The sequence below is a fragment of the Hordeum vulgare genome, chromosome 4H (assembly GCF_904849725.1).
Source record: "Hordeum vulgare subsp. vulgare chromosome 4H, MorexV3_pseudomolecules_assembly, whole genome shotgun sequence".
Lineage (NCBI taxonomy): Eukaryota > Viridiplantae > Streptophyta > Magnoliopsida > Poales > Poaceae > Hordeum > Hordeum vulgare.
In genome coordinates this window covers 149,389,813-149,404,877 of record NC_058521.1, presented here as the reverse complement: position 1 = coordinate 149,404,877, position 15,065 = coordinate 149,389,813, and the positions used below count along the sequence as shown (strand labels likewise).

General features: G+C 50.1%; 1 protein-coding gene across 1 annotated transcript; it reads left to right on the top strand.

The window, feature by feature from the left end:
- The first annotated feature begins 10,196 nt into the window (after positions 1-10,196).
- On the top strand, positions 10,197-13,255 carry LOC123448210 (probable auxin efflux carrier component 1b). The gene is made up of 6 exons (XM_045125034.1): positions 10,197-11,548; positions 11,636-11,921; positions 12,051-12,136; positions 12,207-12,364; positions 12,461-12,537; positions 12,849-13,255. Exons 1-6 carry the CDS (start codon positions 10,516-10,518, stop codon positions 12,913-12,915), a joined length of 1,707 nt encoding a protein of 568 aa, XP_044980969.1. The 5' UTR covers positions 10,197-10,515; the 3' UTR covers positions 12,916-13,255.
- Positions 13,256-15,065: the final 1,810 nt, after the last annotated feature.

Below are 15,065 nucleotides of genomic sequence, written 5' to 3'. Positions count from 1 at the left end.
AGATTGATGTTCCTATGAATTTGCTATGCTTAATGCTTTTCACTAGGTCCCGAGTGCCATGATTTCAGATCTAAACTTGTTATGTTCTCTCTGAATATGAAAAGTATTTGGATTCTATCTTGCAAGTTGTATGCACCTATTATGTTTATTGATCCTCATACCCCAAGGTGACAATAATTGGGATTCTTTTCGGTGATTGTCGTAGTTTGAGGAGTTCATGTACTCACCATGTGTTAATGCTTTGTTATGGTTCTCTATTAAAAGGAGGCCTTAATATCCCTAAGTTTCCAATAGGACCCCAGTGCCACGGGAGGGTAGGACAAAAGATGTCATGCAAGTTCTTATCGCAAGCATGTATGCCTATATATAGAATACATGCCTACATTATATTGATAAATTGGAGCTACTTCTGTGTCGATCTAGTGTGTAACAGCTACATGATTAATGTCATCCATATATTTTTATCGCTGATCCATGTGCCTATGCTTTACAAATACTAAATTTTGCTAAGTTACTACTGTTGCTATTACTGTCACACCTGCTACTCATTTGCTACTATTACTACTGTTACCAAAATTGCTGCTATCACTGTTATTGTTACTACTACTATCTATTGCGCTACTAAATCTTTTGCTGCATAGTGATATCCGAGTTGCGGTTAAATTGACAACTCAACTGTCAAGGTCGATAAATATTATTTGGCTCCCCTTGTTCAAATCAATAAATTAGGGTGAAATACTACCCGTGAAGATTATCGCGATCCTCTATACTTGTGGGTTATGAGGCAACAATTCAAAGGAAGACAAGTGTTTAGTCTTCTCTCGCATAGGTGGTCTTCACTCTACAAAGGCGTCATCCATGACATGCTCCTGGGCTCGCCAGTGATGTCCGTCGTGGCGACTAATGTCACGTTAGTCTCCTTGTACAAAAGAGGTAAACCTTGAGACTCATCTGGGGGGATAGGTGCTTGCTGCCCTTTTATCACATAGGGGAAACATTCCATGTTTGCGCCCACTAGCGTCGTCCTTGCGTCCTGAGTCGCCCTATCATGCCACCCATGTGGTGCGCACACGACCATCCGATGAGTGCTACATGGATCCTCCAAGCGGAAGGCCTCGCGATGGGGGTGGAGGGGGCTTGAGGGGGAGACCTCGTGAGGCCTATCTCAACTCATGGACAAATGTCATGTGGGCCCCACTGAGAGACACAAAGCGAGCCTCCCGGGGCTGAAGCCTCGTGGGGTCGTCTCCAGACTAAAACAATAGACTGTTTGCTTGGCTCGGCCTTCTTCGGGTAGTCAACTAGGAGAGCTGTAGATGGGTCGTGGTACCCTGGTTCCACTGGACCGACATAGTGTGAATATGGATATTAGCGATGAGGAGAAGACTACGTCAAACAACATGCCACCCAGACTCCTCTTTTGATGTGAGTTTTGCTCGTGTGGTCTTAATCTCATTATCTATCTCCTTTGCATGCTCATGGGTGATCCATGCGATAGGGTAAATTTGTTATTATCGAATAGTTGCACGTCGTGTAGCCTAACATATACTCCCTCCGTCCCAAAATTCTTGTCTTAGGTTTGTCTAGAAATGGATGTATCTAAATACTAAAATGTGACTAGATACATTCATATCTAAACAAATCTAAGACAAGACTTTTGGGACGGAGGGAGTACATGTGTAGAAAGCATTACGTAAGCGAGAACGTGCTTGCTCATGTTGATTTCGATCTCAAGTTCATATACTATCGGGGAAAGTTGCATGGGAAACAAAAAAAATTCCTACGCGCACGAAGACCTATCATGGTGATGTCCATCTACGAGAGGGGATTTCCGATCTACGTACCCTTGTATATCGCACAGCAGAAGCGTTTAATAAATGCGGTTGATGTAGTGGAACGTCCTCACGTCCCTTGATCCGCCCCGCGAACCGTCCCACGAACCGTCCCGCGATCCGTCCCACGATCCCCTCCGATCTAGTGCCGAACGGACGGCACCTCCGCGTTCAGCACACGTACAGCTCGACGATGATCTCGGCCTTCTTGATCCAGCAAGAGAGACGGGGAGGTAGATGAGTTCTCCGGCAGCGTGACGGCGCTCCGGAGGTTGGTGATGATCTAATCTCAGGACGGCTCCGCCCGAGCTCCGCAGAAACGCGATCTAGAGGAAAAACCGTGGAGGTATGTGGTCGGGCTGCCGTGGCAAAGTTGTCTCAAATCAGCCCTAATACCTCAGTATATATAGGAGGGAGGGGAGGGACCTTGCTTCGAGGCTCAAGGAGCCCCAAGGGGTCGGCCGAAGGGGGGAGGAGGATTCCTCCTACAATCCTAGTCCAACTAGGATTGGAAGGTGGAGTCCCTCTCTATTTTCCCACTTCCCCCTTTTATTTTCATTTCTCTTTGATTTTCTTTCTCTCCTGTGCACGGGCCTTCTTGGGCTTGCCCACCAGCCCACCAATGGTTGTTGTGGCACTCCTAAGTCCTATGGGCTTCCCCGGGGTGGGCTGCCCCCCCCCCCCCCCCCCGTGAACATCCGGAACCCATTCGTCACTCCCGGTACATTCCCGGTAATGCCGAAAACTTTCCGGTAATCAAATGAGGTCATACTATATATCAATCTTCATCTCCGGACCATTCCGGAAAACCTCCTGACGTCTGTGATCTCATCCGAGACTTCGAACAACATTCGGTAACCAACCATATAACTCAAATACGCATAAAACAACACCGAACCTTAATGTGCAGACCCTGCGGGTTCGAGAACTATGTAGACATGACCCGAGGGACTCCTTGGTCAATATCCAATAGCGGGACCTGGATGCCCATATTGGATCCTACATATTCTACGAAGATCTTATCGTTCGAACCTCAGTGCCAAGGATTCATATAATCTCGTATGTCATTCCCTTTCTCCTTCGGTATGCTACTTGCCCGAGATTCGATCGTCAGTATCCGCATACCTATTTCAATCTCTTTTACCGGCAAGTCTCTTTACTCGTTCCGTAATACAAGATCCCGTGAATTACACTAAGTCACATTGCTTGCAAGGCTTGTGTGTGATGTAGTATTACCGAGTGGGCCCCGAGATACCTCTCCGTCACACGGAGTGACAAATCCCAGTCTTGATCCATACTAACTCAACGGACACCTTCGGAGATACCTGTAGAGAATCTTTATAGTCACCCAGTTACGTTGTGGCGTTTCATACACACAAGGTATTCCTCCGGTGCCAGTGAGTTGTATGATCTCATGGTCATAGGAATAAATACTTGACACACAGAAAAAACAGTAGCAACAAAATGACACGATCAACATGCTACGTTCATTAGTTTGGGTCTAGTCCATCACATGATTATCCTAATGATGTGATCCCGTTATCAAGTGACAACACTTGCCTATGGTCAGGAAACCTTGACCATCTTTGATCGACAAGCTAGTCAACTAGAGGCTTACTAGGGACAGTGTTTTGTCTATGTATCCACACAAGTATTGTGTTTCCAATCAATACTACTATAGCATGGATAATAAACGATCATCATGAACAAAGAAATATAATAATAACTAATTTATTATTGCCTCTAGGGCATATTTCCAACATATACGTGTTCACTGGTTGGGAAGGATCAACCCATGATGCTAACATTCTTACTAACAACATGGATCAACTTGATGGGATCAAATCCCTGGAGGGTGAGTGCTAACTTGGATATGACGAATATGTATGTCTTTTGGGGTCCTTCCACTCTTCAGGAAAACTAGATACATCTTAATGATCTCTCTCCTAGAAACTATCCTAATACCGCCTCCTAATTGTTTAATCTTAGACGCTATAACGTTATAGTTTCAGTTGATTACAACTGAGAGTGCATTTGGTACATAAAAAATATATGTAAGATCATTGATGAGAAGGCATTCCACCCCTGCCCACCACCCAAGTTAAACTTCCTTTTGCATGTTGCATTCCTCATAAACGAGCCTTAGAATTGGATTTTGATGAATATATGACGGAGGAGGAGGAGGTGATGGTTGATTGTATTGACTCCGGTCATGGCATAAAGGCACATGATAATGAAGCTTGGGAGAGAAAATGTTGGACTCTAATGAGGCAATGTGGGCTAATGGAGATAACACAAATATGTGAAGAAGAAAAAGATGAAGAGGAATACAAGGGTGGTGACCCCCCCCCTTTATCACCATCGATGAACTTCACCCCATGATCCATATAATTGCTAATTCAGTATTGCCATTCTATAGTAGGTACGAGTGAAATAATGTTGGTTTGATACTTCCTATGTAGTTTTGTGGTAAAGTCATCACTACTGAGAACGGGCGACCACAACATTAGGCCAGAACTAACCAAACAATATGTAATTGCATCCTCAGAACCAAGTGCGGTCAACCAAACGCCATGGATGAAACAAACCTCCCGATCTAATGCACACAACCAAACATGATGCATCACATGACCAAAAACCCGCATTACCTCAACTAACTCTAGTGAGCCACTCGTGCAATGGGGCAAAAATCCATTTGAGTGACCAAACATGCTCTATGAAACATAGTCCGATTGATGCACAACCTTCTTCAATTGCAAGTCGGTTGTGCGAATCCAAGATATGCAAAGCCAGCATATATGTGATGAAATTGTATCGAATAACTCAGCCAAATGAGAGGGAATATAGGATTACGGTTGTGGTGGTGTCTATCATTGCTTTGGGTCTAGACGAACATTGAACAGACGGGCGCACTGCATTTACTACGCACGTGCGGGCGGTCCTGCGTGTCATCCTCCCAGTCGCGTGATGCTCGTCCTTTTTAATGTGGAAGTCATGGACCGACGGTCCACACTTCCACTCCAGGCGACGCGTGCCTCCTCGAAATACAACACTCCCAAACCCTAGCCATCGTAGCTCCTCCTCCTCTCCTCCGTCATCGGCCATGGGTGGCATTGGATCGACGATCACAAGGGCAAGATCAACCACGACTGTGGATCCGCCTCGAGCCGCCACAGCCGCTCCACCTCTCCGAAAAATCCTTCTTTCAGCATCGCCTCGCCACGGGTCGTACGTCAAAGGCCGACATCTGCAATTGCTACTAGGAGACGGGGACGCCGCTGCCGTGGAGTGACATCCATGTGCCAAACAACTGGAATGTGTTGGCGGGCCGCGTGCTCATCCCACGAGTCCCAGTCGGCGGCCGAGCCCGTCGTGACGATAACCAGCGCCACCGCACCCACCTGCCCCTATCCTCCTCGACTACGCTAGGTACGACGTCCAGTCCCCTCAGTGAGACACGTGATTCTGCGACGAGCACGATCTGCAAAGGTAGTCTACTTTGTCGGTCGTGGTCCAAACGTGCCACACGTGAGCCAGTCGTGCGTGAACCCTCAGGCTCACCTCGATGCCTTCCCCCTCACCGTCACCGCCACCACCACCTCCAATGAACGAGGAGGAGGAGGAGGAGGAGCCCATGCGATGCATTCTTGAGGAATCCGCCCACAACCACGACGAGGCGGAGTGGCACAGGCTCAACGTGATGATGGCACTCTCCATGGCCGGCGACGTCTCCATCCCGGAGCTGGAGATGGCCGTCAAGGAGGAGGTGAAGGAGAAGGTCGTCGAGGAGCCCCTCATCACCGTTTCGAACCCTCACCTGGTGGGCCGGCGATGGATGTGATCGTCCACGGCTCTAGAGAAGGACAACTCGGTGGCCGCCCAAGCGCCCACGCTGTGCCCACCATGGGAGGACTTGGTCACGCGTCACTGGCCATGCACCACCGCATGCGCCACTGGCCCACCTATGGACGCCTCCATTGTACGTCGACCTCACCATGAACGACGGGGACGAGGCCGTGTGAATACGGCGCTGGCATCGATGGTGGCATTTTTTTTATGTTTAATGTTTAATTAAGCGACTCGGACTTTTGCGGTTTTTTTAGATTCTAGTAATGTTTAATTAAGTTTTACTAGCAAAAGGGCCCGTGCGTTGCAACGAGAGAGAAAATACCACACGCTTTTAATCTTTTTATAATCATTTTGATTTATTAAAATAATAAGCTAACTAACTAATGTAGTCAGTCCTATCCTATTTTGTTGAGAATCAACCCATCCATTGTTAATTCCACCATGATGAGAAATCGAGCGGGACAAGCAAAGCAAAATAAAGAGGCTACGTGAATTGATCAATGGATTGTTATCTTATTTCGCTCATGGGGTAGAGAATGTGGGATGAGATGACAAACTGAAGGTGGCGTTCCATTCTCTGTCTCTACAACAATACAATCTTACATTCAATACATTCATTCATCAGCAAATAAATCCCCACAAAACAAAATTTCTTGCCGGTGCTTGACACACGGTTGGAGGCATGGGAGGGGATCTCACCAGGTGATGAGTTCCTGCCGGAGGAGGGGATACAATGAGTGGAGCAAGGGTTAGGCGCCTCTATCTGGCCATAAGGAGTCGTCGTTGCCGCGCCATAACCTCGGAGTTCCCCGTGTGAGCCATGGAGGCCCGCCTCCACCTGCAAGTACTTCGCTCTGCCGCGCCGCCGCCGTTCTGCATCGAGCAGATGCATCATCCCAGTCACTATAGTTGTCGTGTTGATTTGATCCAGAAGTTGTGCTCGAGCGCCAAAATGGGGGCAGCAAGCAGGCAGAGGTACGACCGCGGAGGCGGGTGGGTTGAGATCGACAACAGTGGTGGTTGAGGTCGGCCGCGGCGGCGAGTGGTGTGGCAACGGCCTGGGCACACGCCAGGGTGGACCAGGGTCGACACGATGCGCTCGAGCGCCGCAACAGGGGCAGTGAGCGGGGAGAGGTACGGCCACGGAGGCGGGTGGGTTGAGATCGGCAGCGGTGGCGGTTGAGGTCGGCCGCGGCGGCGAGTGGTGTGGCGGCGGCCTGGGCACAGGCCAGGGTGGCCCAGGGTCGACGGGAAGAGGCGATGCGTACGGGTATAATTTTTGCAGCGAATCTTTTTTTCCTTTTGCGTTGCAGATAAATGATGGAGCGCGGGTTGAATAACAAAAATTACAGGGGTTTTTTTATAAAAATATCGCGATGGGTTTTCCAACGGAAGCAATAACCTCTTTATTATTACTAGCAAAATGGCCCATGCGTTGCAACGGAAGAAAGAGATACCACATGGCACACGCTCTTAATTTATAAAAAATGTCTATAATTTGAGAATTTATAGTTACGATACAAATAAAGATGGTCTTATCCTACAAAAATGCAGTTCAAAATTTCACGGGTCTTCTATTTTAACACGGCTTGCATGTAGATTTAATACGTACAAAGAATCAGTCAAGTGACATTCAGTTTCATCTCTCATCCTGATTTTGTTGACGTGTTCATCCCAACACGGATGAGTACCGGTATGAAAGAAAGACGAAACTTATTTATTAAGATTGCATCCTAGATAGTATTTTTATTAAACGTTTAACAGATAAAATAATATCATATTTAAATTTTACATATTTTTCTAATCAAATTCCATGTATAATATGTTAAATTTGGAGTTACGGTTTAAAAGATATGAGTATTTAAAAATATATTTAATATATATACTACGAGTTTAATATCATAAACAATGAGGTTTTTTTTGTAAAATCACCTCGGTGGGTTTTCTGACGAAAGCGATAGTCTCTTTATTATTAGGTAAAGATTATATTATAGGTATAGATATGTACTGTATTATTAAAATGTGTGATCCGCTTTTTTAATGCAATGTATGAATATGAAATTTTTTCCGCTTTTTTTTAATGCAATGTGAACGACTTGCGACGCCAACTGCCCAAAGCAGATTTGGTCGTTCGTTTTACCGTCTGGACAAAACCCAGATAAAACTAATTTCCCTTTTGGGTCTAGCGTTGGGTTGGCCGAAACGAAGCACGACCATTTCCACTTGTTTTTTGTGACAAGGGTACAGCGCTAGTAGTAGACGGTGGTGGGGTGGTCTGCATTGCTGTGCCCGGCAGCGAGACGTGGTGTGCTCCATGTTTTTCCGGGCATCCCCATGCCCTACGCCTACGCGCGCGCGCGAGTTAAAGTTTAGGGCCACCACCCCGCCCCGTCCTTTCGGTCTGCAAGTTCTGGCGTCGTTGATTCCGTTACACTTGCGCGCCGTGCCGTGCGTGACTGCAAGCGAGACGTCACGGTCCAAGTTCGTTGGTCGCAGGGAGAGGGGAGAGGGGACGCTACAGCGCGGGGAGAAGGGAGGTCTGAGGCAAAATGACGTCGCGAAGCGAGCAGTGCAAGCAACGAATATAATGGTCGCAGGCAGGCACGTACGTACAGTACCCACACCTAGCACACACAGTGTACAGAGATGGAACTCACCCTACTCCACCACGAGTCGTCCTTGTCGAGTGCCCCAACCAGCTGGCCCTGCCTGCGCTAGTACTACTGCATCAGCCACCACACCACCAAGACGTATGCTAGCAGTAGCAGCACATACCTTGAAGTATATATATTGTACAGTACTACGTACCAATGCGCGTGCCTATGGCCCTGTCTGGGCGTGCGGGGCGGCCGGCCGCAGGGCGCGGCGGGGCGGGCCGCGGCAGACGGCGGGGCGTGCGGGGCGCGGCGGGGCGGGCCGCGGCACACGTCTGGGCGTGCGGGGCGGCCGGCGGCAGGGTGCGGCGGGGCGGCCCGACGGCGGGGCGGGGCGGGGCGGGCCGTGGCAGGGCGCGGCGGCCGGGACGGTGAGGAGGGAGGGCGACGGGAGGGACGGGGGGTTGGTGGAAGGATCTGGTGCGGGCTGGATGCGGTAGCAAGTGATTTTGTTTTCTTTTTTTTGTCCCTATCTAACTCTAACCAAAAAAGCATCTTTTGGGTGGGTTAGAGTTTTTGGGTGGGTTAGATGCATCTAACTCAATCTAACCCTACCTGTTTGGATTTTTGAGGGTTAGATAACTCAACTCTAACCCAATCTAACTCTAACCTTAGGATCAGGCCCGTCGTTGGAGGTGGCCAAGATGGGCGACCGCACAGGGCCCCCAAAAATTTGGGGCCCCCAAATTACTAGGTATTAGTAATATATATGTATGTAGTTATAATCATAATTAGCTATTTAATCCATCAGCAAGGCCTAAGCAGTGTTCAACAACAAAAAAGCTGGCAGCCCACGAGGCCTGCTGCATATGAGATATCACGTACACGCCTGAATGCATGATCACGTACTATGTCTCCAGGCCTGCATGTCTCTTTTTATTGATCGCTAACAGCCTAACACGCCGCCTGACTCCATTGCTTTCGCCAGTCGTCTCATCTCCGCCGCGCCCAAGACGTCGTCCGTCCGCTCGCGGAAAACGTCGTTTGTCGCTGCCTTCCGCGTCCGCGGTCCGCCGTCCGCCGTCCGCGCTTCCGTCATCGGCGATCAGCCGATCACCCAAGTCCCAGGTTCAGTTTGTGCATATTAGTTTATCCCTGTCATATTAGGTTAGATATATTGTGCATATTAGGTTAGGTATACAATATACTTAATTTCTTTTGTTAGATGATTGTTTTCGTAGTTTTGGGCCCGATTTTGATTTTCGTCCTGGGCCCCTGAATTTCTGAAGACGGCCCTGCTTAGGATCCAAATAGGGCCTATGTACAATATGTGTTTGCATACACGTACTATGCTGTCTACGCACAAGATAAAGAGCAGAGAGTAGAGAGTAGAGCTCGGAATGACGAGAAAGTCCAACCAAGACTGCATAAAGTTTGGATCATCTTTATGCGATTCCCTGCCTGGCCACTCCTCTCCTCACCTCTCCTGCAGCAGAGAGGAGACGAGAGCAGAGCAGAGAGAGCAGACCTATGCCACGCTAACGCTATGGTAGTATAGCAAGCAAGCTATACTCCTGCAGCTGCAGCATGCAAGGAGGGGCAGGGGCAGGGGCCGGGGCCGGGGCCGCGCACTAGGGACAAGGCCTTGCACCTCCATGTCGCCACACACACCTCCCAACGCCTCCCCCTTTCTTGTCCGCCATTACGCCAACACCATGCCCCTTTCATCTCAGCCTTTACGCCGTTCCTCCTCCTCCTATTCCCAGTCCTACACCTACCTGCCCCTCTTTCTCCCTCGGACAAGGAAACGCATTGCTCCTTCTACGTCCTCGCGTACGCAGCACAGTGCCACTGATTCTGATCATAGCCCTGCCCTCCTGGTCCGCTCCGCTCTTGCACCATGCCATGCTATGCTAGCTCCTGCCGCAGCTGCCTTTTGCGCCCCTCCCCTGCGCCGCTTGCCTCTTCCGTGTCCCGCTCCCCTCGCCCTCGCCCTCGCCCTCGCCCCGCTCTTTAATTTCCACCACCCTCGTCTTCTACTTGTTCGTCTTCTTCACCAAGCCTGCCCTTCTTCTCTTCCCCATTGTCTTGTCTTACTTGACACACACACACACAGACGCGCCGTCTCCCATTTCTTCTTTCTTCACCCAGCCAGCTGGCTTGACCACCATCAGGCCACGCACCGTTTCTTTCTTGATTCGCATTGCGCGCGCTCCCGAGTGTCCCGAGCCCCGGCGGCCATGATCACCGCGGCGGACCTGTACCACGTGCTCACGGCCGTTGTGCCGCTCTACGTCGCCATGACGCTCGCCTACGGCTCCGTGCGCTGGTGGCGCATCTTCACCCCGGACCAGTGCTCCGGGATCAACCGCTTCGTCGCGCTCTTCGCCGTCCCGCTCCTCTCCTTCCACTTCATCTCCTCCAACGACCCCTTCGCCATGAACCTCCGCTTCCTCGCCGCCGACACGCTCCAGAAGCTCGCCGTCCTCGCGCTACTCGGCCTCTGGTGCCGCCTCCGCGGGGGCTCCCTCGACTGGCTCATCACGCTCTTCTCCCTCTCCACGCTCCCCAACACGCTCGTCATGGGCATCCCGCTGCTCCGGGGCATGTACGGCCCCGCCAGCGCCGGCACGCTCATGGTGCAGATCGTCGTGCTGCAGTGCATCATCTGGTACACCCTCATGCTCTTCCTCTTCGAGTACCGCGGCGCCAAGATGCTCGTCATGGAGCAGTTCCCCGACACCGCCGCCGACATCGTCTCCTTCCGCGTCGACTCCGACGTCGTCTCGCTCGCCGGGGGCGGCGGGGCGGACCTGCAGGCGGAGGCCGATATCGGGGAGGACGGCAGGATGCGGGTCACCGTGCGCAAGTCCACCAGCTCGCGCTCCGAGGCCGCCTGCTCCCACTCGCACTCACACTCCCACTCGCAGTCCATGCAGCCACGCGTCTCCAACCTCTCCGGCGTCGAGATATACTCGCTCCAGTCGTCCAGGAACCCGACGCCCCGTGGCTCCAGCTTCAACCACGCCGAGTTCTTCAACATCGTCGGCGGCGCCAAGGGGGACGAGGAGAAGGGATCCGTCGGCGCTGGCACCGGCACCGGCACCGGCGGCCACTCGCCTCAGCCCCTGCCGCAGGCATTGGCCGGGAAGCGCAAGGACCTGCACATGTTCGTCTGGAGCTCCAGCGCCTCACCGGTCTCTGAGCGCGCTGCCGGCGGCGCCTTGCATGTCTTCGGCGGTGGCGCCGACCACGGCGACGTCCTCGCCAAAGGTAACGCCTTTATACTACTCCTACTACTAGCAGTTTGTTTTCCGCCGTCCATTCGACGAATCAACGGTCCGGATCGTATGGTTTCAGGTGTCCAGGCCTACGACGAGTACGGCCGCGGCGGCGGTGACGACTTCAGCTTCAGGAACAAGAACGGCGGCGTGGCGAACGTGGACGGGCCGACGCTGGCCAAGCTGGGGTCCAACTCCACCGCACAGCTGCACCCAAAGGACGACGGCGAGGAGAGGGCCGCCGCCATGCCGCCGGCGAGCGTGATGACGAGGCTCATCCTGATCATGGTGTGGAGGAAGCTCATCAGGAACCCAAACACATACTCCAGCCTCATTGGCGTCGTCTGGTCCCTCGTCTCCTACAGGTAGTAAAACAACCAAACACACCTAGTTAATCTCACCCTCGTTCTGAACAAGAACAATTTGTTTGTTCATCGCTCACTCCACATTTGATTTGCTGATTGATCTTGTGAACTGCATTGCGGCAATTTCAGGTGGGGAATTGAGATGCCGGCGATCATCGCCAAGTCGATTTCGATCCTGTCGGACGCAGGGCTTGGGATGGCCATGTTCAGCCTAGGTTTGCACAGCTCTGACTCTGCACTCTTCCTGTAAAACTGTTGCCGTGCTCATGTTGTGTGCAAATGCAGGGTTGTTCATGGCGTTGCAGCCCCGGATCATCGCCTGCGGGAACAAGCTTGCGGCCTACGCGATGGCTGTGAGGTTCCTGGTCGGTCCAGCGGTCATGGCCGCCGCCTCTCTGGCTGTTGGGTTGCGCGGGGTTCTTCTGCACATCGCCATTGTTCAGGTACATCCCAGAACCACTTGATAGCCTTCTTTTAACACTGCACTCAACCAGAAAAAATCTAGTGAACATATGATATGACATGAATTTGCATTGCAGGCTGCTCTTCCACAAGGAATCGTGCCCTTCGTGTTCGCCAAGGAGTACAACGTTCATCCCAACATTCTCAGCACAGCGTATGATCTCTTAAAACACCTCTGGTGCTATCTTTCTTGAGGTGCCATCATCATTTTTAGTCAATGAAAGCTCTCAAAAACCTTGTGGAGAGTATCATCCACCCAAGTCAGAGAGAACACCTTGGAGTAGCTTTTCATGATTCCTATCCTAACGACCATCATCATCGTGCAACATCGATTTGATTCCCCTGGAATTTGACATGTTGCCGTGCCTACTTTATTTGATTATCATCATAGAGTAGCATTGATTCATTGAGATGGTAGTATGATCCTGACTCCTGATATAATGATGGAACTATGTTTTGATGCAGCGTGATCTTCGGGATGCTGATCGCCCTCCCCATCACACTGGTCTACTACATACTGCTGGGCCTCTGAACTCACAGCTCGGCTCTGCTCAACCGGGTGTCACTGACCGCATCATCATTCAGCACCAGTACTCTAGTAGTAGTATCGTTTCCTTTTGCTTGGTCGGTTGATCCCAGATTAGAATGGAGTAGTAGTAAATGTAGGTGATTTTAGGTTGGGATGGAAGCATTAGAACTCTGATGGAGTCGGTTTAGAGATAGTAAAAAGCAGATTAGCGCCAACTAACGTTAAGTCTGGCTAATTTGTGAGGCATTGGTCAGATCTACCATTGAGATTTGTAACTCTTTCATTCATCTACCCGACTGTTGGAAACCTCCTCGTATGAAATTTCCTTGAATGTTATGTGAAATTCATTGCATGTTTTATACTGGAGAAGTGCTTTGTTTTCCCTTGGAAAGGTGGGGAGGGGTTTTGGATGGGGCCGGAAGTGTTGGAGAATTGTTTGTTCTTTCATGGATCGTGAAGGAAAACGTGCATGTTTTATTGTTTTCTTTAAGGGAACAAAGGTGTATAGCTTTTGCAGTCCCTTTTTGAGGGAACTGTGGTAGTATTTTGCTCTCTTCCGGTGTGCTAGTAAAACATTGACCCGAAGCACGGAAAGGAGATGGTGGTGTGACCAGCCAGTGCATCCATGCTCGCGTTTGAAATCGATGGGTCAAGAGGCGAGGATGATGCTGTCGCGAGTCGGACAAAAGCATTGGCTTTCTCTTGATTTAGGCATGCGCAATCGAAGCAAGCTGCAACCTGGAGAAATGATGCTCCATTCAAAAAAATAAAAAAATATTGCGTACCTGTGTTGACCCATCCAACAGTTTGGATGTACTTCTTTCAACAAACCCAAAATAAACTCAAGTATGAAGTATGGGAGGGGACTCCTACGGGAGTTTGGACAAACTCTGACACCCCCACTCACCCAAAACCTCTTTGGGACCCGCTCTTTCCTCCTCCCATTTTCTCACGTTTGGTTCTTTTCTTTTGCCTTTGCTGCCGCTCCCCCACCCCCATCGTCACGCCACACCCTTGCCGGAACACCAAGAGTCCGTCACCTCCAACGGTACTTCCGGGATCCACGCCGCTTCGCCGCTGTTCAACACCTCTCGTCCGACTGCTGTGCATGTACCATCCGCTCCTACGATGCTCACTATGCCCGACAACTGTTTGATGAATTGTCGAGCTAATTTTGTTGCCCCTTCTTCTTTGAAGCAAAGGATTTAGATATGGTGTACATTGCAAGCAGTGCGTTGAGTTGTCCGATGGGGAGGACTACACGAATGAGGCAACAATGATGCAGTTGGTGCTTGCACGCTCGGAGCATGTTAAGTAGCATGTTCTCAATTTCAAGGGATTGGTCACGGGTCATCTGGTGCCCAACCGCAACCATGCGCACAACTACTTGACACTGATGGACGACTACTTTGCCCCCGATGTCCTCTTTGTTGACAACTTCCGACGATGCTCTCGGATGTGCAAAAATGTCTTCGATCGTCTCTACCATGACGTCCGGTTCTTTGATGACTAGTTTGTCTTGAAGAAGGATGTCGTGTGAAGAATTGGTTTCTCCAGTTACAAGAAGTGCACAATCGCACTGTAGATGTTTGCATATGGCACGGTCGTTGATTCGTGCGATGAGTACCTAAGGATATCCGAGAGCACATGCCGAGATGACATTGTCAGATTTGAAATTGTCATGGTCGAGGTGTTTGGACCTTAGTACCGCGGTAGTCACCAAGAGGCTCTTGGCAATCTCGGAAATAAGAGGGTGACAAGGTTTATTTGGATCACTTGACTACATGCAACGAAAATGAAAGAATTGTCCAAAAGATTTACACGGGCAATATCAGGGTCATGTTAAGAAGACCGCGGTCATTCTTGAAGCAGTTGCATCACATGATCTTTGGATTTGCATACTTTTTTGGCATGCCTAAGTCTCATGGTAATATCAATGTGATGCAACGATCACCATTTTTACTAGGTTGATTGCAGGAAAAACTCTTCCTTGTCATTATACTATCAATGTGCATGAGTACAACATGGGCTACTCATACTTGTGATCTGCGTTGGGTTTTTCGTGAAGAAGAACGGGTAATTGTAGCACAATACGGATAAATATTTCCCTCAGTTAAGAAACCAAGGTTTATTGAACCAATAGGAATATCAAT